This window comes from Gopherus flavomarginatus, chromosome 5, assembly GCF_025201925.1.
Source record: "Gopherus flavomarginatus isolate rGopFla2 chromosome 5, rGopFla2.mat.asm, whole genome shotgun sequence".
Classification (NCBI taxonomy): domain Eukaryota; kingdom Metazoa; phylum Chordata; order Testudines; family Testudinidae; genus Gopherus; species Gopherus flavomarginatus.
In genome coordinates, this window is record NC_066621.1 from 154,634,751 (window position 1) to 154,658,918 (window position 24,168).

Below are 24,168 nucleotides of genomic sequence, written 5' to 3' on the forward strand. Positions count from 1 at the left end.
CTGGAACTTGAGACCATTGCTCCTTGTTCTGTCACCCGCCACCACTGAGAACAGCTCAGTTACATCCTCTTTGTAACCCCCCTTCAGGTAGTTCAAAGCTGCTATCAAATCCCCCATCACTCTTCTCTTCTGCAGAATAAGCAAGCCCAGTTGCCTCAGTCTCTTCATAAGTCATGTGCCCCAGCCCTCTAATCATTTTTGTTGACCTCCGCTGGACTCTTTCCAATTTGTCCATATCTTTTCTGTAGTGAGTGGCCCAAAATTGGACACAGTACTCCAGATGTGGCTTCACCAGTGCCAAATAGAGGGAAATAATCACTTCCCAGCAACGTTCCTACTAATGCAGCCAATATGCTGTTAGCCACCTTGGCAACAAGGGCACACTGCTGACTCTTATCCAGCTTCTCATCCACTGTAATCCCCAGGTCGCTTTCTGCACAACTGCTGCTTAGCCAGTTGGCCCCCAGCCTGTAGCAGTGCCTGGGATTCTTTCGTCCTAAGTGCAAGAATCTGCACTTGCCCTTGTTGAAGCTCAGATTTCTTTTGGCCGAATCCTCCAATTTGTCTAGGTCACACTGGACCCTATCCCTACCCTCCAGCGTATCTACCTCTACCAGCTTAGTTGCACCCTCAGGAAGTTTGCGGATAACATCCATCCCATCATCCAGATCATTAATGAAGATGTTGAACAAAACCAACCCCAGGACAGACCCCTGGGGAACTCCACTTGATACCAGCTGCCAACTAGATGTCAAGCCATTGATCACTACCCATTGAGCCCGACCTGGCCAGCTTTCTAACCGCCATTAGACCATTCTTTAACTTGCTGGCAAGACTACTGCGGGAGACCATATCAAAAGCTTTACTCAAGTCAAGATATATCACATCCACTGCTTTCCCCATATCCACAGAGCCAGTTCTCATCATAGAAGGCAATCAGGTTGGTCAGGCTTGCCCTTGGTGAATCCATGTTAACCGTTCCTGATCACCTTCCTCTTCTCCAAGTGCTTCAAAATGGATTCCTTGAGAACCTGCTCCTTGATTTTTCTGGGGACTGAGGTGAGGCTGACCGATCTGTAGTTCCCCAGGTTCTCCTTCACTTTTTTTTTTTAAAAAAGATTGGCACTATATTTGCCTTTTTCCAATCATCTGGGACCTCCCCTGATCACCAGGAGTTTTCAAAAAACAGCCAATGGCTCTGCAATCACATCAGCCAACTTCCTCAGCATCCTTGGATGCATTAGATCCGGCCCCATGGACCTGTGTATGTCCAGTTTTTCTAAAATAGTCCTTAACTTGTTCCTTCACCACTGAGGGCTGCTCACCTTCTCCTCATATTGTGCTGCCCAGTGCAGTACTCTGGGAGCTAACTGTGTCTGTGAAGACTGAGGCAAAAACCACCAAAAAAAAAAAAAGCAGAGTACTTCACCTTTTTCTACATCTGTCACTAGGTTGCCTCCCCCATTCATTAAGGGCCCCCCACTTTCCCTGATCACCTTCTTGTTGCTAACATACCCATAGAAACCCTTCACACCCTTTGCTAGCTGCAACTCCAATTGTTTTTTGGCCTTCCTGATTACACCCCTGCATGCTCGAGCAATATTGTTACACCCTTCCCCAGTGATCTGTCCAAGTTTCCACTCTTTGTAAGCTTCCTTTTTCTGTTTAAGTGCAAATATCTCTGTTAAATCAAGCTGGTCACCTGCCATATTTGCTATTCTTTGTGCACATTGGGATGGTTTATTCTTGGGTCCTCAATAAGGCTTCTTTAAAATACAGCCAGCTCACCTGGACTCCTTTCCCCTTCATATTAGTCTTCCAGGGGATCCTGCTCATCAGTTCCCTGAGGGAGTCAAGTCTGCTTTTCTGAAGTCCAGGGTCTGTATTCTGCTGCTCTCCTTTCTTCCTTTTGTCAGGATCCTGAACTCAACCATCTCATGGTCATGCTGCCCAGTGACCAACTTCTGCTTCCACCCACTTCTACTTCTCCTACCAATTCTTCCCTGTTTGTGAGCAGCAGTTCAAGAGGAGCCTGGCCCCTAGCTCGTTCTTCCAGCACTTGCACCAGGAAGTTGTTCCAAACACTCTCCAAAAACTTCCTGGATTGCATAACATAAGTGTCCTGCACTCTCTATGTATAACAGCCTCAGCATCCCTGGCAAAGGCAGAGCTTGCTCAGTAAGTTTGTGTAGCCTGTTCCAAGATACCTTAAGAAACTCAAGTTGACAGCAATCAGGAGTATTTTTAAATCCTTTATTTTGGAAAAAGCCTGAGAGATGCAGAGTAAAAGCAGGCCCTAAAAATATGCCTGCAAAGTCTGAGGCATCGGGAACACAACCTCTCCCTTGTTCCCCCATTAGCTACTCAAGTGAATTCAAAGGCACTCCAAGCTCCTTAAGCCTGGCCCTGTGATTGAGGCAATGACTGACTATGGGAGTACACACTTACTCATGGGGGGAATTCTGCACCGCTGCACATGCGCAGAATTCATGTCACCTGCAGACTTTTTTTCCTCCACAGAAAATACTTTCTGCTGGCGAGGCGCTGCAGCTATGCCTTTTGGCCACCAGGGGCTGCTGTGGCACCAGGACAGCAGATGGCTCATTGTAGCAGCCAATGGAGAGGAGAAGAGGCTGGATTCCTTACAGTGCCCTGCCTTAGGTGACCAGACAGCAAGGGTGAAAAACCGGGACAAGGTGGGGGCGTAATAGGAGCCTATATAAGAAAAAGGCCTAAAAATCAGGACTGTCCCTATAAAAATCGGGACATCACCTGGCCCCCCAGACAGGGTCGGGTGACCAGGTGAAAAGACATGAGGTGGGACAGAATGGGGCACATAGGGCTGCTGGGGGGGGGGGGGATGTGCCTGACTGAATGGGCGAGGCTAGGGTTCAGCTGGGGTCTGCATGGGGGAGGCTCCCCAACAAGCCTTCCCCCCCCCTCAAAAAATGTAGTTCCATAGTTCTCCCATTCATACCCAACCACCTTCCAGGTTCACTTCCAGGTTCCTTCCCAGCAATTACTTCCTTCTCGTTCAGCTCCTCTTTCCCCCCCCCCCCGATTCCCCCCAAGCCTTTGCACTGCTTCTGAGGGGTGCAAGAAACACAGTTCTGTCTTGTAGTTTAAAGGAATTATGACAAACTTCTGTAGTAAGATGTCTAGTAAGGAATCTATTTGTCAAAAACATTCCTTGAATCTTTTTTGTCTGTATAGTTACAGACAAACTTGCTGACTGGTATTTTGAAATAAATGACCAAAATAATTGAAACTGGTGTGATTATATTGTTTCAGAGGGATAGCTGTGTTGGTCTGATTCAGTAAAAACAATGAGGAGTCCTTGTGGCACCTCAGAGATTAACACATTTAGTTGGGCATAAGCCTTCGTGGGATATAACCCACTTCATCAGATGCATGGAGTGGAAAATATAGTAGGCAAACAAATATATAGTACATGAAAAAATGGGAGTTGTCTTACTAAGTGGAGGGGTCAGTGCTAATGAGGTCAATTCAATTAGGGTAGATGTGGCCCATTCTAAGCAGTTGACAAGGGGTGAGTATCAGAGGAAAAATTACTTTTTGTAGTGCTAATTCAGAGTGGGTGTGGATTATATTGTTATTTTGACAAAAAATATGCAGAATTTAAAAAGGAGTGTGCGCAGAATTTAAATTTTTTGGTGCAGAATTCCCCCAGGAGTAACAAATGTAATGCCACCAAGAAGGTCAGGCCAATGAGGTATCTCCCATTGTCCCTTGCCTTCATCTGAAGCAGCTATTCTTACTCATCAATCCCAATGCATTTCTCATCCCACCAACCCAGCTGCACTGCAGAAGGGTAGTCAATCTGCCCTTCTCACCACCACCCTGCTTCAGGTTTACAATAAGGTTTTATTTCACATCCCAGAAATCTCTTGAAATTAGCCAGAATCCCCCAAATAGTTACTTTCAGTCTTAGCCCTTGATACACGTTCATGCATAGCTGATACTAGAAAAGCAACACGTACACTTTTGCTCACAAGCTGCCCCTTTTGCTCTTTGATAATCAATAGAGAAAGAAATGCAATGAGTGCCACATCATTTCTTATCCACACAAGTAAGTGGGAGGAATACTTACTGATGTTGAAAAAGACCAATTTGGCCAACAGCGCAGGAAAGAGACGTATAAGGAATGGTACGGAAACATAAATAATTAAGAGATGCAGGATTAGGGTTTTGAATAACCAGGATGACCTCCTCCTGTAAGACAAGTAAGTCCCATTAATATACATTACTTTAAGAAAACATTTAGAATTAGTTTAGGAGTCTTTATGTAGGACTTGTCGGGGAAGGGGTTGGGTCAAGTCTCTAGCTTATGGACACGATTAAAAAGGGGACCTAGAGTTTTGCAGGGGTGGGTTTTCTTCCACAGCAGTGGGCAAGTTAAGGTTCTTTTAAAATAGCTTCTGCAGGAAGTCACTTCCCTGTCAGGCACTAGGGACCTAAGCCTACCAACTGCTAGGTTTGCTGTAGCACTGCTCAACAGTGCCGCTGCCTGCAGAGACTCAAGTTAACCGTCTTTTGTATTCTATGCGAAGTCTGGGAAATGATCCCCAGGTACTTCAAGAGGAGCACGAAGAAGCTGGAGCACTCTTTGGAGTAAAAAAGGCAGCATGTGTACAGGGATTTCTGTATTCCCATAAACAGCCTGTTCAATCCTTCTAAAGCCTTCTTTCATGAGGCAAGACAGGCAATTAGCCAAGTCCAGATTAGTGCACTGGTGGGTAGCTTCAGGAGTGGCTTGATGTAAATCGGAGCTGCCACTGGCAAGTGATCAAAGCAGACACTGACTTTCAGCATGGTCCACAGTTTGCAAGGGATGTCCACAGTCACACTGTGTTGTCATCTCTCACCTTTCGGAAGAGGAGACAGCAGCTGCCACTCAATATTCTAAAATGGTTCAGTGCAGATGACTGTCTCCAGGGTACACTGAGGCATGGAAGTTCCTTTGTGGGGTTGCCAGTCAGGTGTTTGGGACATGAGCGTTATCCCAGAATTCTTTCTACTGGGCCTCAGGATTGAATGAGGGCACTTTTAGAACTTTAGCTGGATCCCAAAAAAAGCCAGTGAGAATTCAGGCATGCCTTCGGCAGGTTCTGGAAGTCTTTGCGAATTAGTAAGCTCAGGTTGGCCATGGTTCAGTTGTATGCATCTCTCCCTGGATTGGGCAGGGGAAAGAAGAGTATGTGCCTAGAGCATGTATCCACTGAACAGGTGTTGGTTTTAATGTTCCCATTAGGATTCTAATCATGACACTAAACTGCATGTCCAGAGATTTGGTACATGAGCTTCCCACCCAGACTGGTAAACAATATTCAGAGGCTGAGCATACTAGGGATAGAATCACTGTTCAAAGTGTGGGCACATCAGTGCCCCATGCTGTGCCTAAGAGTTTTCAGACCAGGCTAGTCCTCACTTTTTTTACACATCTTTTCCGGTGGTGCTTCAGAAGTCAAGTTTCTAAACCTTGATATTAAGTAACCTCCACTGCACATGCTACTCACTTTTTAAGCCTTATTACTTTCCAGGAGGCAAGATGCAATAAGTATTTGCTGTCTGAGATAGTTGGGCTGACCTAAGTTTTTCCACCCCACTATGCGATAGGAGGACAAATGTTAATTAAATGCTACTTGATTCATTTAGGCTCATGTGTATCCTTCAAAAGTTCAGAGTATTTTGATGTATTACAAGTGTGCACACAGAGTTTGGACCTTTAATGGCTAAAAAAATAGAGAATCCTACAAAGTGTGGAAACCTGGATGAATGGCTAAGGAGGGGTTCTAAAGAATATAGGTCCTCTACTTAGAGGGAAAGAGCTAAAAAATGATGCAGTCAAGAAGGCTGAGGTGTTTAATAGCTACTTTGCTCAGTCTTCACTAAAAATGCTAATGGAGACCAAATATTCAAACAATATTACAAGGGGGAAAGGAAGACAAGCCAACGTAGGGAAACGACATGATAAAGAATCTCTCACGCAAGTTAGATGTGTTCAAGTCAACACAGCCTGATGAAATTCATCTAAGGAAGGGGTGGGCAAACTTTTTGGCCCGAGGGCCATATCTGGGTATAGAAATTGTATGGGGGGCACCATGAATGCTCATGAAACTGGGGGCAGGGGTACAGGAGGGGGTGTGGGCTTTGGGGTGGGGCCAGAAAAGAGGAGTTCAGGGTACAGAAAGAGGCTCCAGGCTGGGGCGGTGTGGATGTGTGTACACACACCCCACACCCCCCCAGCAGGGGGTGCAGGCTCTGGGGTGAGGCTGAGGATGATGGATTGGGGGTGCAGAAGGGTGCTCCGAGCTGGGACTGAGGGTTTTTATCAGGGCTGGGGCAGGGTTGCAGGCTCCAGGCAGCACTTACCTCAAGCAGCTCCCAGAAGAAGCAGCAGCAGCAGGTCCCACCTCTGTCTCCTACATGGTTCCCAGCCAATGGGAGCCGTGGAGGGGGTGCTTGGGGGCAGGGGCAGCATGCCCAGTCCCCTGGCTGCCCCTACATGTAGGAGCTGGAGAGGAGACATGCTGCTGCTTCCAGGAGCCACGAAATGCGCAGAGTGGGGCAAGCCCCCAACACCATGCCCCATCTGGAGCAATGGAGCGGGGCAAGCCCTGGATCCCACTCCCTGACAGGAGCTCAAGGGACAGATTAAGACATCTGAAGGGCTAGACCCAGCCCCCAGGCTGTAGTTTGCCCAGCCCTGATCCAAGGGTACTTAAGGAACTAGCTGAAGCAATCTTGGAACTGCTAGCAATTACCTTTGAGAACGCATGAAGGATAGGCAAGGCCACAGAGGACTGGAGAAAGGCAAAGGCAGTACCTTTCTTTACTGAGGCTTGGTCTACACTACGCGTTTAAACCAATTTTAGCAGCATTAAACCGATTTAACGCTGTACCCGTCCACACTATGAGGCCCTTTATATCGATATAAAGGGCTCTTTAAATTGGTTTTTGTACTCCTCTCCCACGAGAGGAGTAGCGCTAAAATCGGTATTAGCATATCAGATTAGGGTTAGTGTGGCCACAAATCGATGGTATTGGCCTCCGGGCGGTATCTCACAGTGCACCACTGTGACCGCTCTGGACAGCAATCTGAACTCGGATGCAGTGGCCAGGTAAACAGGAAAAGCCCCGCGAAATTTTGATTTTCATTTCCTGTTTGCCCAGCGTGGAGCTCTGATCAGCACGGGTGGCGAGGCAGTCCCAAATCCAAAAAGAGCTCCAGCATGGACCGTACGGCAGATACTGAAGCTGATCGCTGTATGGGGAAACAAATCTGTTCTATCAAAGCTCCGTTACCGAAGACGAAACGCCAAAGCATTTGAAAAAAAAATCTACAGGCTACACAGTGCTGCATGACAAGCATAACGGGAAGTCAGAGACTCAAATGGACGCTCATGAAGGGAGGGAGGGGGTACTGAGGACTCCAGCTATCCAACAGTCCCCAGCAGTCTCTGAAAAGTATTTGCATTCTTGGCTGAGCTCCCAATGCCTGTAGGTTCAAACAAACACATTGTCCGGCGTGGTTCAGGGAATAGCTCGTCAATTTACTCCCCCTCCACCACATGAAAGAAAAGGGAAAGAAATCGTTTCTTGACTTCTTTCAATGTCACCTTATGTCTACTGAATGCTGCTGGTAGACGCGATGCTGCAGCAGTGAAGAGCAGTATCCACTCCTCTCCCCTCCCCGGTGGCACATGGTGCAGTAGGACTGGTAACCGTCCTCCTTATCAACCCATGAATGCTCCTGGCTGGCTTCAGGTGAGGCTGGCCAGGGGCGCCTGGGTGAAAATAGGAATGATTCTCGGTCATTCCCAGTAGATGGTACAGAACGGCTGGTAACCATCTTCATCATAGCAACTGGGGGCTGAGCTCCATCAGCCCCCTCCCTGTCCTGTGTAAAGAAAAGATTCTGTCCTGCCTGGACTGTCATAGCACCAGGAGGCTGCCTCCCCATCATTTTATCTCACTAACAAGTCACTGTTTTATTCCTGAATTCTTTATAACTTCATGACACAAATGGGGAGGGACACTGCCCCACAGTAGCCCAGGAAGGTTGGGGGAGGAGGGAAGCAACGGGTGGGGTTGTTGCAGGGGCACCCCCCGTGAATGGCATGTAGCTCATCATTTCTGCAGGATCTGACATGGAGCAGCTGTGCTCTCTGTTACATTGCTTCTCTAGTACACTTGCCCCATATTCTAGGCAGGACTGACTATTTTTAGAAACCATAAAGGAGGGATTGACTCAGGGAGTCATTCCCAGTTTTGCTTTTGTGCCCCCGGACAATCTCAGCCAGGGGCACCCATGATAGCAGCAGACAGTACAGAAGGACAAATAACGGTCATCTCATTGCCAATTTACACCGGCAGCAGACGGTACAGAACGACTGGTAACCGTCTCTGCTATCATGCAAAAGCAAATGAATCCTGCTGTGTAGCGCTGGAATATCGCCTCTGTCAGCAGCATCCAGTACACATATGGTGACTGTAAAAAAAAAAAGCTGAACGGGCTCCATGGTTGCCGTGCTATGGCGTCTGCCAGGGCAATCCAGGGAAAAAGGGCGCAAAATGATTGTTTGCCATTGCTTTGCCGGAGGAAGGAATGACTGATGACATTTACCCAGAACCACCCGCAACAATTATTTTTGCCCCATCAGTCACTGGGCTCTCAACCCAGAATTCTAAGGGCAGGAGGAGACTGCGGGAACTATGGGATAGCTACGGAATAGCTACCCACAGTGCAACGCTCCGGAAATAGACGCTAGCCTCGGACCCTGGACGCACCCCCCCGAATTAAGGTGCTTAGTGTGGCCTCGTGCACTCGACTTTATACAATCTGTTTTATAAAACTAGTTTATGTAAAATCTGAATAATCCTGTAGTGTAGACGTACCCTAAGAGGAACAAAGCAGACCCAGGGAATTATAGATCAGTCAGCATAATTTTGATACCTGGAAAGATACTAGTACAAACTGATTAGTTTGTAAGCACCTAGAGGACAATAAGGAGTGAGGCTGTATGATCAACGTATAAACCAGGAGGCAGCAACCTTTCAGCAGTGGTGTACCGAGTCTTTATCTAGATACTCGAATTTAAGGCTTTGCGTGCCAGTAAAACATTAACTTTTTTAGGTGGTCTGTCTATAAGTCTAATATATAACCAAACTACTGTTATAAGTAAACAAGGTTTTGAAAATGTTTCAGAAGCTTTATTTAAAATTAAATTAAAATGCAGATCTGATTAGTTTAGTGTGATCCTTGCCCTTGCTGAGTTTTCCAGTGTCTGGTGGCATGTATTTGGATACTTTAAGCTGCACACAGGCTTCTGAGTGATCAGCTGATAACTCGCTGGCAGAAGGTCAGCAGCTGGAACCCCAGACCGCAGCTGAGGTGAGTGGAGCTGGCAGCTGGTAGGGCTGAGCAGGGCCAGAAGCCTGGACCCTGTCTGGCAGGAGGTCTGTGCTGGAACTCCAACCGGAAGCAAGGTGAGTGGGGCTGCAGTGGGGACCCCAGCTGGAAAGGGCCAGCAGCTGGAATTCCAGAGCGGCAGCGGGCTGAGTGGGTCAGCCCACCCAGCTCTGGGGTTTCAGAGGTGGGCTGAGCGTCTCTGCTAGCCCCCGCTCTAGGGTTTCAGCCACTGGCTCCTGCCAGCTGGGGTCTCTGCCCACTGCCAGCCTGGGGTTCCTTCACCCAGGCCAGCAGCGGGTGCTGAGTGGGACCTGCAGCAGGACCCCAGGTGGCAAGGGGCCAGGAGCGGGAACCCCAGAGCAGTGGTGGGCTGAGCAGCTCAGCCTTCCCGTGTGCCATCAAAAAATTGGCTCGCGTGCCACCTTTGGCACACATGCTGTAGGTTGCTGACCCCTGGTATAGACATCTTGTATCATCTTTGTATCTAAAATTATGAATATTGACTATGTACCAGTACTTCAGAGGTGTGTCCAGGGGTAACATTGGCAATAGGTAGCAGTCACAACACACCAGTAGCCCAATAGTCAAGTTTTTTGCAGGCCTTGCAGCATAGGACAGTCTTGAGGAGGAATTTGAAGGAGGTAGCTTTGTGGATGTTCACGGGGAGCTCCTCCCATGTTTGAGGGGCAGCCAAGGAGAAACTGGGAGGGGACTTATTTCAAAATCTAATGACTGGGCAGCACAGGTTGACATAATGGGCTAATCAGAGGCAAGCACTAATAGCTCAATAGCAAATGACAGATGATAGGTAGGGTGGGGACCGACAGCAGAGAGCCGTGAAAGTAGAGAATAACCTTGTCTGATGTGCTAGAGAAGGAAAGCACAGACTTCGTGATTTGCCCAAGTTGATGCACCCTCTCTATGCTGCAATTTCCCCCTGCCCCACCCCCATCTGTCAGATGGGGATAAACACAGCCTGTCTTGCATAAGAGCACTGCTGGAGTCAGTGCCCTGAGGCTGGAGCACCCATGGGGGAAATAGTGAGGTGGAGCAGGGGTCAAGTACCCCCATGCAACTCAAAGATGGCAACTCTGCAGCAATACAGCAAGCTGGGGGCCCCATTTGAAAAGCAGCACTCTTCTTTCGAAAGAATTTGAACATGCTGTGAGCAAACATGATTACTGCTCTAGCTGTTTGACTGCATTTGCAGAGCGTCTGTGTATGCAACACCCGGACTTTGAAGAGAGCCTGGAAGCACCTATTAATTACTTCAGCTTTAACAGTTAGATTAGTGCAGCACAAAGCTACCTCTGAAATGTATTAATACCCAAAAGAGGATGAATACACCAAGAGCTACAGGAGATTTTCCAGAGTTACAGTCCCAGGTTGGGAGAGAAAGTTCATAGGATCACTGGGGAAATGAGGAGTCTTGCAAGCTAATGATGCTGGATCATGATGCAACTGTTGAATCAGGTAAAAGGGCTTCCTACGCACACCCAGCCCCACACTAACAGGAATTACACAAAACCTTCCCAGAAGATGCTGCTCCTATTGGATGTGGCACTAGTCTTTGAGGACACAGTCCAAACATGTTCAGACACCCCCAGCAACATGACAGGATACTCGTCAGAAAGCAAGTTAGCTATTTGCCAACATGAGCCTAGCTGGATTGCTGCAGTCCATTGAGATTGCCAGAGTATGAATGTCTCACAGGCTACAGGAAGTTTTTAACTTCAAACCAGAGCTCTGTTAACACAGCTCCTGTTGAAGGAAAGACACTAATGTGGAATGTTATGGAAAGAGAGGGAGGAAGAGAGCTAGATGTTTGAGTATAAAGGGCCAGTGTCTTCAGCTCATATAAGCCAGAGACCTTCAACTGGAGTCAGTGGCATTACATGAGCTGAGGATATGGCTCAAAGAGTAGAAGATAGTTGAGGTAATAGGGGTACAAATTGACTGTACATCTTAAAAACAGGGCAGATTTTCCAGAAAGCAAGACAGCCTAAGCTTGTGTCAGTGCATAAGAGGAGACACTGAAGAAAGTCAAGGAAGAAGGGATAGTGCTGGGAAAGTAATATGGCAGGAAAGGTATCAGAAGTGGGGTAAATGCTGTGGATGGAGGAAGAGTTTTTACAGAAAAAATTGAGACATCAATCACCCTAGAACAAGACAGAAGCTTTTGAGCAAATGTTCTGACCAGCCTCCTGGTAGGCTGAATGATGCCAACAGTTATTGCTACCCTAGTAATGACTCACACTTTCATTAACTGATCGTAATTAACATTGTAATTAACATCGTATTGGCTGATGCCTGGCTAGGGCCTGAACATACAAATGCATCAATGACATTTCGGGTCACATTAGAGGCAAGTTCTTTCTATCCCATCCTTCACTTCATGCAGCCTCCCTGTGAAGTCAGAGCTGCACAGAGGTGCCAGAGCAGAATTTACCCAGGCACCAAGGAGTTTATCATCTAGAGCGGGAATGGATCTCAGATAGGAATGGGGGGAAAACTTGCTTAAGAAAGTAGCTGGATGGGAACTGAATTGTTATATATTAGTGATGCTTCTCTTTTTATAGAAAGAAGAAATAGGTGCCACACATAGTTCAATAAAAATGGAAATATTCAGTAGATCTGTACTGGGATAAAGGGCCTGCCAGGACCTCGAGTACTTCAAGGGAGCCCATACTACCACTATTTGTGCTGTATTTGGTGTGTGACTGGGCAAGGGGACTTCAGTCTCCTTTACTGTCAGTTTGTCACTTTTCACAAGCACTAGATACCAAGGAGGCAGGAAGTTACAAGCCACTACATTTGACCCAAGAAAAAATAGACTGAATTGCTTTGATTTAAGGTTTTATGATCCTAGACATTCATAGCTGTAGACTTTCAGATAAATGACTCAGAAGAAGGTACTTTCATACCCTGTGAATTTACACAGAATGCTGAATTGGATGGCCAGCTCTCCACATGTTGGTGCCACACAACCAAGACAACTCTTGGCCTGAAAAGTCTGCCACATAAGAGACTCCCAAGGCAATTCTATCTAGAAATGGCAGAACCACAGGCAGGAAAATGACTAACTGGGAACTTGTTTATATTGAAATGGAAAGTGAGAATGTCTGTTTTAACAAGCTCTCTAGAAGAGAGAGCAGGAAAATCTAGGAAACTTCTCCCCTTTCCCTGGCCTATGTTGACCCAGTCCCTGAAGAATAGACAATACTTTGTATGATTATTGATGCCAAGCACATCTTGGCAACTACTAATAAAAAAATAATAAGGTCAGCACAACATGCATCAGAAAAACAAGCAGAACACTGGATGCATCGGCAGCTCAGAACAGTTGTGAGAATTGCTCAACACAGACACCATGAAGTCATCTTAGATGAGACCGATTGCACTACTGTGTCTAGATTTTGGATAAGAGTTTATCAACCTATTCTGATCTCTATAGAGATGAAACAATAATTAAAGGTAGGGTGGGAAGTGATTTATGCAGAAAGCTAAGAAAAACAGGATGGAATTTGTAGTAGATGGGAAAGAGCCAACAGAGCTCCGAATGGATGAACAGTAAGGATTGTGAAAGCAGAAGCTAGTAGCTCTTCCACATCTGTTAACCCAAGGATGCAGAAGAAAGTGGTAATTTGAATTCCTTCTTTGGAGTTCCCAGGAGAAGTATCTAGTATAGTCTATGTTCAGAATTTAAGTAAACACCAGCAGCAATTGGTTATTACTTGGGGTCAGACAATATGCTCTAGCTCTCCTTTCAGATCGGCAATGTTCCTCTGAGCAATCTGTAACCACTGTAACGTATATATATCTATGTCGCTTTTGCTTTAATAAGCAAAACTGAACTGGCAGTGGGTGTAATACACTGCAAGCCAAACTATTAAAGAGTGTAGGTACCTGTGCATAAAGCAACCCTCACATATGCCAGCAGATGCAGCTAGTCAGGGCCAGACTCAGGGAAAATAACACCCCTTATCCCCATGGGCATAGCACCTCTTCCATTGCCCCGGGGGCTCCTTCTCCCTCCTGCACCCTCAATAGGGTGACTAGACAGCAAGTGTGAAAAATCAGGACAAGGGGTAATAGGCACCTATATCAAAGCCCTGACTATCAGGGCTGTCCCTATAAAAATCAGGACATCTGGTCACCCCAGCCCCAACAATCACTTCCTGCACCCGTACGGGGAAGCTGACTTGGACACAAAGAGCACCTGGCAAAGCTGCTGGCAACCCCCCTCCCCCAACACTGCTCCTACAGACACCCAGGAGGCTGGGGAGCAGGGAGCAAGGCCAGGCTCCCTGCATCCAGGTCACTGTCCCCACCGGGGGGCTGGGTAAGGTGAGCCCAGCCACTCCCGATGCCTCACAACACAGCCCAGTGGGGACAGTGACCAGGATGCAGACAGAGCTTGGGGCTGCTCTTCACTCCCCCACAGCCCCTTAGTGGGGCAACAAGCAGTAGCAGTGCATCACCACTGCCCCCATTCCTCCACTGGGGGGCAGCAGGGATCCTCCAGGCACCCCCAAGCAGCCCTCCCCTGCCAGCCAGGAGCAGCTTCAGACGCTACACACCTGGCATCACTTCACTTGGAGCACGGATGGGGCGGGGGCCGGGGCCGAACAGGGTGGAAGAAGAGGAGACCCCCCGGGAGGTGCACATGGGGGGGAGACACCTGCCCAGGTGCACGGGGGGGAAGACACCTGCCCAGGTGCACATGGGGGGGAGACACCCCCCACAGGAGGCGCACAGCAACAGGGGGGAGAAGAGAAGAAGAGAGTCGACCCCTCCCCCCGCGGAGCGGGACTTACCACCTGGGCCGCGGGGAGCCCGCAGGGGAGTCTCCAGCCACGGGACCCTCCCCCTGGGGCCCAAGCGGCGGCGCGACCCCTCGCTGATTGCGGCGCTTCATCCTCGGCTCTACGCCGGCCGCCGCCGCCAGCCGCCTTATCGGAGGGGGGCGGGGCCAGGCCGGCTCGGACCCGCCCCCTCCGCGCCTTGTCCGCGCACCTGCGGGGGGGCGGGGCCAGGCCGGCTCGGACCCGCCCCCTCCGCGCCTTGTCCGCGGCACCTGCGGGGGGGCGGGGCCAGGCCGGCTCGGACCCGCCCCCTCCGCGCCTCATCCGCGGCACATGCGGGGGGGGCGGGGCCAGGCCGGCTTGGACCCGCCCCCTCCGCACCTTGTCCGCGGCACATGCGGGGGGGGCGGGGCCAGACCGGCTTGGACCCGCCCCCTCCGCACCTTGTCCGCCCACCTGCACGGGCTGGGGGAGCAGGATCAGCCACAAGAAATGGCCCAGCAGGGGCACCAATGGGGTGGGGGGGGAGTGGGCCAGCACGGGGGGCGTACTGGTAAGAAGCTGGTACCAGCCCATACCCAGCCAATGTTAAAGCGCTGCCATGGCAAATCACCCTCCTTGAAGCACTGCCGCTAATGTCATTGCCCCTTCTGCCCTCCCCGGGCCGTAGGGATGCTGATGGGGGGACAAAAGGGGCAGCTGCCCCAGGGCCAATGATTTAAAAGGGTCTGAGGCTCCTGGTTGGAGCCCTGGGCCCCTTTAAATTGCTGCTGGAGCTCCAGGCAGTGTGCACTGGCTGAGGGAGGCTGACTGCCTTCTGTCCGACACCTCTAGAGCCCCCCCAGGTGCAGTATAAACTCATGGGGCCTTGCCCTAGTAGACTGTTTTCACAGTTAAATGGTCTATTCCAGGCTTGATGAACTGCAAAAAAGTGATAGAAAGTCATCTAGATTTTTCTACACTTGTTTCAATTATTGTATTCAAGAGTCAGTAACAAAGAACACACATTAAAATTTTAAACCTAACCAATGTCCCTTAAGTGACTTGACACAAGATATGAGAACGTGTTAGTATTAGAGCTGAGTGGTCTAATATTTATTTAATCCTTTTAGATATATATGGGAATTAGATACAGTGCACTGTCAGCTAATTTCTAAGTTATTATCTGAAAAAATAGAATTTTCAGGTGCCTAAGTAGCCCCTGGAATCATGGTTAATGTTGCCCCCTCCCTCACCAAAATCTAAAATGCCACCCCTGTGGCCCACGTGTCTGACCAAGAGCATTTTGTCAAAGTGTGTGAGTCAGCCAGTTACACTGAAATGCAAAAGCAAAATTCATGCACACCAAGCTCCTCCACTAATTATACAACTGGGAAAGGAGCTGAGTCTCTAGCTACATTTGTGACACAATGTCTTACAACAGATTGGGTTATGAAATGGACATTTGGATCACTCCTTTTCAGGGTCACAGCCAAAGATGGAGCAGAGGGTAGTGTAATCACAGCCAGCATATATAAATAGACTGGTGACCAGCACCATTAAAAATCAAAATTAAGTTTGATTTTCATTGGAGTCACAAAATGAACAATACGGCACTGCTGGTCTGGATGTGTGTGTGGGCTAAAGAGCAGTCTGGAAATGTAGGGAAACTAAGGAGTATAACTTGGCTAGCAAACACTGTGGAATTATAATAACTTGGTGCAGCGTTTAATTAACTAGGATTCATATTACAGATACAATCTAGCACATTGAGCCAGATCCCTGTATGCTGCCAAAATACATGCCCTAGGTAAAGACGCTGAGGGTACAGCTATGCAGCTACCAGGAGATGTGATTGCAGCAGAGGCAGACATACCTGAAGTGAACTAGCTTTGCTGTAGCTAGATCAGTGTCCTCAGCCTGTGGCCCGTGAGCCACTTGCTGCCCAATCAGCACAGAGCTGCAGCCCAGCTCAGTAGTTCACAACCTATTTACTACTGTGGGCTGCATATGTGGGCTGTGGGCTGCATCCAATGCTACCTGTGTTGCCCTGAGGATTTTCACTGTAATAAAACCAAACAGGCTACGAATCCAAAAGATTTTTAATAAGACGTGCAAGGAGGAGAGAATGTCTAGACTTCACAATGGAGAAATAGTTTCACTTTTTGATAGAAACCAAGGATTTTGAGCTGATCTGACTAGATACTGGGGAATTGAAGGAGCAAAGTTTTGCATTTTAGGTATCAAGTCAGACCGACCCAAGAGAGTAGAGGCTAATGGACAAATACATTAAAACCCCCAATACCATGGGTGGCGGGTATCATAGGCCAGAGGAAGCTAAGCCTCTCCTAACCCAGGCCTTGTCCCCACCCACACTCTGCTCTGAGGCACGGCCCTCACTCCTCCATCCCCTGAAGCTGGCAGGGGCTCAGCTTGGGCTGAGGCTTGGACGTCCAGCAGCCAGGGACAGCCCTGGGCAGCTCGAGACAGCCCTGGGCAGCTCGGGCCAGCGGGATGCTCAGGCTGGCTGGCAGCCCGGGGTGGCTTGGCCAGAGGCAGCTTGGGCCAACCAGCAGCGGCTCAGACTGGCCCCGGGGTTGGGCTGGTGCTCGGGGCCAGGAGGAGGCCCAGGGGTAGGGGCAGCCAGTGTAGCTGGGATGGGCTGTCTGGCAGCCCAGAGTTCAGGGTAGCTGGAACAGGCGGGCCAGTGCTTGGGGTGTTTTGGCCCCCAAGTCATGGTGGGGCTCAGGGTACTGGCGGGCAAGAGAGGCAGAAGGGGTGTGGAAGGGGCAGGGGCAAGACCTTGTGAAGAAGAGGCAGAACTGAGGGCTAGTCTTCCCAAAGTAGGAGGTTCACATGCTGCCCATAACCAATACTGAGGCTGTACAATGATTCATGGGCCTGTTAACATCCCTAGTCTGTCGAAAGGGAATGCACATAAGAACATATGATTACCTGACTTGTGGGCGGGTGGCGTATGTGTGCAGTCGGTGCAAGGAGCTCCTGGCCCTCAGAGACCACGTACAGACTTTGGAGGCCAGGGTGGTGGAACTGGAGGAGTTAAGAGAGGCAGAGAGGTATGTTGATGAGGCTTTCCGGGATACTGTAGAATTGTCCCACCTCCGCTCAGACAGCCTCTGTGCTGTTGAGGAGGAAGAAAGGCCCAGGGAAGCAGAGCAGTCAATGGGAGCAGAGGGAAACCTTCCCATAGTTGGGACCCTCCTTCCAGATGGTGCTGGGGTTGCCTCTCACTCTGAGGTTACCTCTCTGGGGGAGGGAACTCCAGTTTCTAGGAAAAGGCAGGTGTTAGTAATGGGAGATTCGATCATTAGAAACATAGATAGCTGGGTTTGTGATGACTGGGGGAACCGTATGGTGACTTGCCTGCCTGGTGCGAAGGTTGTGGATCTCTCGAGGCATCTAGACAGACTTATGTGTAGTGCTAGGAGGAGCCGGTGGTCGTGGTACATGTAGGTACCAATGACATAGGGAAGGGTAGGAGAGATGTCCTGGAAGCCAAATTTAGGCTGCTAGGGAAGAGACTGAAATCCAGGACCTTTATGGTGGGATTCTCAGAAATGCTGCCAGTTCCACGTGCAGGGCCAGGTAGGCAGGCAGAGCTTCAGAGTCTCAATGCGTGGATGAGACGATGGTGTAGAGAGGAGGGTTTACGTTCATTAGGAACTGGGGAAACTTTTGGGAGGAGGGGAGCCTATACAGGAGAGATGGGCTCCACCTAAACCAAAGTGGAACCAGACTGCTGGCACTAAACATTAAAAAGGTTGCAGAGCAGTTTTTAAACTAGGAGATGGGGAAAGCCGACTGCTGCAGAGAAGCATGTGGATCGGACACAGACTTCTCTTAGGGAAGAGTCTGATGATAAGGAATCTTCAGGTTATAGTCAGGAACAGAGGACGGAAGAGGATAATGTAAGGGCTGGATCAGATGATAAACAGTCACATAAAAAAGAATCTGGCACATCAGAAAAGGACAGACAAATAAACAGGGGCAAGTTTTTAAAGTGCTTGTACACAAATGCTAGAAGTCTAAATAATAAGATGGGTGAACTAGAGTGCCTTGTGTTAAAGGAGGATATTGGTATAATAGGCATCACAGAAACCTGGTGGACTGAGAGCTACCAATGGGAAACAATCATTCCGGGGTACAAAATATATCGGAAGGACAGAACAGGTTGTGCAGGGGGAGGAGTGGCACTATATGTGAAAGAAAATGTAGATTCAAATGAAGTAAAAATCTTAAGTGAATCCACATGTTCCATAGAATCTCTATGGATAGAAATGTCATGCTCTAATAAAAATATAACATTAGGGGATCTATTATCGACCACCTGACCAGGACAGTAATAGTGATGATGAAATGCTAAGGGAAATTAGAGATTCTATCAAAATTAAGAACCCAATAATAGTGGGGGATTTCAATTATCCCCATATTGACTGGGAACATTTCACTTCAGGACGAAATGCAGACATAAAATTTCTCGATACTTTAAATGATTGCTTCATGGAGCAGCTGGTACGGGAACCCACAAGAGGAAAGGCAACTTTAGATTTAATCCTGAGTGGAGCGCAGGAGCTGGTCCAAGAGGTAACTATAGCAGGACCGCTTGGAAATAGTGACCATAATACAATAGTATTCAACATCCCTGTGGGGGGAAGAACATCTCAACAGCCCAACACTGTGGCATTTAATTTCAAAAGAGGGAACTATACAAAAATGAGGGGGTTAGTTAAACAAAAATTAAAAGGTACAGTGACTAAAGTGAAATCCCTGCAAGTTGCATGGGCCCTTTTTAAAGACACCATAATAGAGGCCCAACTTCAGTGTATACCCAAAATTAAGAAACGTAGTAAAAGAACTAAAAAAGAGCCACTGTCGCTTAACAACCATGTAAAAGAAGCAGTGAGAGATAAAAAGACTTTCTTTAAAAAGTGGAAGTCAAATCCTAGTGAGGCAAATAGAAAGGAGCACAAACACTGCCAGCTTAAGTGCAAGAGTGTAATAAGAAAAGCCAAAGAGGAATTTGAAGAACGGCTAGCCAAAAACTCCAAAGTTAATAACAAAATGTTTTTTAAGTACATCAGAAGCAGGAAGCCTGCTAAACAACCCGTGGGGCCCCTTGACGATCGAAATACAAAAGGAGCGCTTAAAGACGATAAAGTAATTGCAGAGAAACTAAATGGATTCTTTGCTTCAGTCTTCATGGCTGAGGATGTTAGGGAGATTCCCAAACCTGAGCTGGCTTTTGTAGGTGACAAATCTGAGGAACTGTCACAGATTGAAGTGTCACTAGAGGAGGTTTTGGAAATAACTGATAAACTCAACATTAACAAGTCACCAGGACCAGATGGCATTCACCCAAGAGTTCTGAAAGAACTCAAATGTGAAAGTTGCGGAACTATTAACTAAGGTTTGTAACCTGTCCTTTAAATCGGCTTCGGTACCCAATGACTGGAAGTTAGCTAATATAACGCCAATATATAAAAAGAGCTCTAGAGGTGATCCCGGCAATTACAGACCAGTAAGTCTAACGTCAGTACCGGGTAAATTAGTCAAAACAATAGTTAAGAATAAAATTGTCAGACACATAGAAAAACATAAACAGTTGAGCAATAGTCAACATGGTTTCCGTAAAGGGAAATCGTGTCTTACTAATCTATTAGAGTTCTTTGAAGGGGTTAACAAACATGTGGACAAGGGGGATCCAGTGGACATAGTGTACTTAGATTTCCAGAAAGCCTTTGACAAGGTCCCTCACCAAAGGCTCTTACATAAATTAAGCTGTCATAGGATAAAAGGGAAGGTCCTTTCATGGATTGAAAACTGGTTAAAAGACAGGGAACAAAGGGTAGGAATTAATGGTAAATTCTCAGTATGGAGAGGCGTAACGAGTGGTGTTCCCCAAAGGTCAGTCCTAGGACCAATCCTATTCAATTTATTCATAAATGATCTGGAGAAAGGGGTAAACAGTGAGGTGGCAAAGTTTGCAGATGATACTAAACTGCTCAAGATAGTTAAAGCCAAAGCAGATTGTGAAGAACTTCAAAAAGATCTCACAAAACTAAGTGATTGGGCAACAAAATGGCAAATGAAATTTAATGTGGATAAATGTAAAGTAATGCCTATTGGAAAAAATAACCTCAGCTATACATACAATATGATGGGGGCTAATTTAGCTACAACGAGTCAGGAAAAAGATCTTGGCATCATCATGGATAGTTCTCTAAAGATGTCCACGCAGAGGCGGTCAAAAAAGCAAACAGGATGTTAGGAATCATTAAAAAGGGGATAGAGAATAAGACTGAGAATATATTATTGCCCTTATATAAATCCATGATATGCCCACATCTCAAATACTGTGTACAGATGTGGTCTCCTCATCTCAAAAAAGCACTAGAAAAGGTTCAGAAAGGGGTAACTAAAATGATTAGGGGTTTGGAGAGGGTCCCAAATGAGGAAATATTAAAGAGGCTAGGCCTCTTCAGCTTGGAAAAGAGGAGACTAAGGGTGGATATGATAGAGGTATATAAATTCATGAGTGTTGTAGAGAAAGTGGATAAGGAAAAGTTATTTACTTATTCCCATAATACAAGAACTAGGGGTCACCAAATGAAATTAATAGGTAGCAGGTTTAAAACAAATAAAAGGAAGTTCTTCTTCACACAGCGCACAGTCAACCTGTGGAACTCCTTACCTGAGGAGGTTGTGAAGGCTGGGACTATAACAGTGTTTAAAAGGGAACTGGATAAATTCATGGTGGCTACGTCTATAAATGGCTATTAGCCAAGAAGGGTAAAGAATGGTGTCCCTAACCTCTGTTCATGAGAGGATGGAGATGGATGGCAGGAGAGAGGTCACTTCATCATTGCCTGTTAGCTTCACTCCCTCTGGGGCACCTGGCATTGGCCACTATTGGTAGACAGATACTGGGCTAGATGGATCTTTGGTCTGACCCGGTACCGCTGTTCTTATGTTCTTATGTTCTTATAGTAATAGTATGAGGTCAGAAATGGTAATCTGAATATGGAGAACTATAAAATCAGAGCCCATTCTGGTCAGGTAAAGACATGATATCCAACTGTGAAACCTGCAATAAATACATGAAACTGAATGTAAAAGCCACTGAAATCACTTGAGATTGTAAAAATCTACTTGACTTCGGTATAACACATGGTTACAGTTTTTGGAATTAGAGCAAATTAAATACACCAATAAAGATAAAAAGTTGACGAAGAGCAAATGGATCTTTTAATGGTAACTAATAAAGGCTGTGAATAAGATTTTGTTAATTCTTGTATGCACAGTTCACAGGATCATAGAACTGTAGGGCTGGAAGAGAGATCATCTAATCCAGTCCCCTGTGCTGAGGCAGAACCAGGTACACCTAGACCATCTGTCTTGTTTGGGGTGCAGTTCTGACAAGTAAGGGGTTCTGTCACCTCTTGTCCTGTAATCAAGTGCCTTAAAATGTTCTGCTGCTGTTGCTCCCTGTCTGGACGCACCCAGCCAGCATTTGAGCACGCACTGAGTGTCTGTGTGTTAAGCAGCCCTGGTTCAGCAACTCGGACTCCAGCATCTTACTTGTTATACTCTGGTCTCCACCGGCCTTAGTTACTACTAGCTAAGAGACCCCAACACACCCCCAGTCCTGAATTTCCCCCAAACTGCCCTGGCATGTCCAGCCCTCTCCTGGAACACTCTGAGAAGTAAATGAGGTTCGTTTGCTCCTTTAGGGAGACAAAAGCATGTTACAGCTTAGGGGCATAACTGGGGTAAATACACCCTTCCCTTCAAGCACAGCACTGAGCAGGTTTGTTGAAAAAATAGAACAAGTGTATTTAAAAAAAGGACATAGGGTAAGAGATACCAGATAGAAGGAATACAGTGAGAAAGGATTACAAACAAACAAAAGTAAACATATGCTTTCTAATGGCTAAGACTTAACTTAATGAGCTACAGTCTTTGGTGAGGAAACTACCTTGAACAATCTTCCAGTCCCAGGAGACTTCAACCCCCTTGACTGCAGGACCCGTCTTTCTCTACTTACAAGGGCTCTGCGCCCCATGTCTTTCTAGTGACTGATGCCAAGGTGGCTTCTTCTCTCACACTGTCAAGGTTCCTTCCCCACTCTGAACTTTAGGATACAGATGTGAGGACCTGCATGGACACTTCTAAGCTTAATTACTAGCTTAGCTCTGGTATACTGCCACCACCCAGAATTCCAGTGTCTGGGGCACTCTCTGTTCCCCCAAAACTTCATCCCCTCCCTGGGTTGCCTTGAAGGACTTCACCAATTCCCTGGTGAACACAGATCCAAACCCCTTGGATCTTAAAACAAGGAGAAATTAACCATTCTCCCTCCTTTCCCCCCACCAATCCCTGGTGAGTCCAGATCCAATCCCCTTGGATCTTAAAACAAGGAAAAATCAATCAGGTTCTTAAAAAGAAAACTTTTAATTAAAGAAAGAAAAGTAAAAATCATCTCTGTAAAATCAGGATGGAAAATACTTTACAGGGTAATCAGATTCATATTGCCCAGAGGAACCCCCTCTAGCCTTAGGTTCAAAGTTACAGCAAACAGAGGTAAAATCCTCTCAGCAAAAAAGGAACATTTACAAGCTGAGAAAACAAAAATAAGACTAACACGCTTTGCCTGGCTATTACTTACAAGTTTGAAACATGAGAAACTGATTCGGAAAGATTTGGAGAGCCTGGATTGACGTCTGGTCCCTCTTAGTCCAAGAGCAAACAACCCCCAAAAACAAAGAGCACAAACAAAAGACTTCCCTCCACCAAGGTTTGAAACTATCTTGTTTCCCCATTGGTCCTCCTGTCAGGTGTCAGCCAGGTTTACTGAGCTTCTTAACCCTTTACAGGTAAAAGAGACATTAACCCTTAACTATCTGTTTATGACACACACACTTTCCCAAACTCACGGTTTTGCCCCCAGATTCAGGATGTCCTCATGCTGTTCTTCCCTTCCTCCGGATTTCCCGTTCCCCCTGCTGATTCGTATGTAAATGGGGCTTCAATTGTTTTGATTTCACAACGCTGCCTTCCCTCCTGAGGGGAAATTTGTTTTTCTCTGGGTTTGGTCACAGCCTAATAGTAATGAGTATCCATATTGCCTCATACAGTGTAATCAGGGGCAGCTCCAGGCCCCAGCACGCCAAGCGGCAAGCCACGGGGGGCACTCTGCCGGTCGCCGCGAGGTAGGCAGGCAGGCTTACCTTTGGCGGCTTGCCTGCGGGAGGTCTGCTAGTCCCGTGGCTTCAGCGGACCTCCCGCAGCCGTGCCTCCTGAAGCCGCAGGACCAGCGGACTCTCCACAGGCAAGCCGCTGAATGCAGCCTGCCTGCCGTGCTTGGGGCGGCGAAATGCCTAGAGCCGTCCCTGAGTGTAATACACACATATCACAATCATATGAACCAACACTGTGGTTCATACATATTCAATACACTTTTACTGATGATGTATACAAGCAGTTGATTGAATTGCTTATCGTTTGAGATTCAGACTCCCGCAAGAGGATATTTCCTCTACTCGCTAGGTTGATGGTTTTGTTTACCTTTTATGTAAATCCTTTCTTGTCTCTGCCTGACGACAAGGCTGGTCAGACAAACAAATACACATTCCTTTGTCTAGAGCCCCCGCTGAGCTTATACATTGCTTGCCAAACACAATTTAAGAACATAATTCTAGCACATATCTAGCACCGTGCTCACGCAGCACACAAGAATATTAATGATCACTGAGTTTTCAATTTTCCAGTGATATCTTTCATGCCACCTTTTGAGTATATACCAGGACAACCATGTGTTAGGTGTAATGAACATGTCAAGCTTGATAAGAGTTGCTGACACAGAGTAGTGAGGCACAAATAGGCCTCTGTGTCACATCATCCCCGACAGGTGTTTGTCTAACCTGTTCTTAA

The 24,168-nt window shown here is 47.3% G+C and overlaps 2 protein-coding genes across 2 annotated transcripts in view; both read right to left on the reverse strand.

The window, feature by feature from the left end:
• ABHD12B (abhydrolase domain containing 12B) overlaps positions 1-14,562 on the reverse strand; it is a 35,569-nt gene extending 21,007 nt beyond the window's left edge. The window contains exons 1-3 of the mRNA XM_050956020.1: positions 14,364-14,562; positions 4,887-4,908; positions 4,112-4,233 (exon numbers count right to left, since the gene is read on the reverse strand). Of these exons, the coding sequence (XP_050811977.1) occupies positions 4,112-4,233; positions 4,887-4,908; positions 14,364-14,562 (343 nt within the window). The remainder of the gene's footprint in view (positions 1-4,111; positions 4,234-4,886; positions 4,909-14,363) is intronic.
• FRMD6 (FERM domain containing 6) overlaps positions 1-24,168 on the reverse strand; it is a 727,784-nt gene that overhangs the window by 652,707 nt on the left and 50,909 nt on the right. The gene's annotated exons all lie outside the window — the stretch shown is intronic.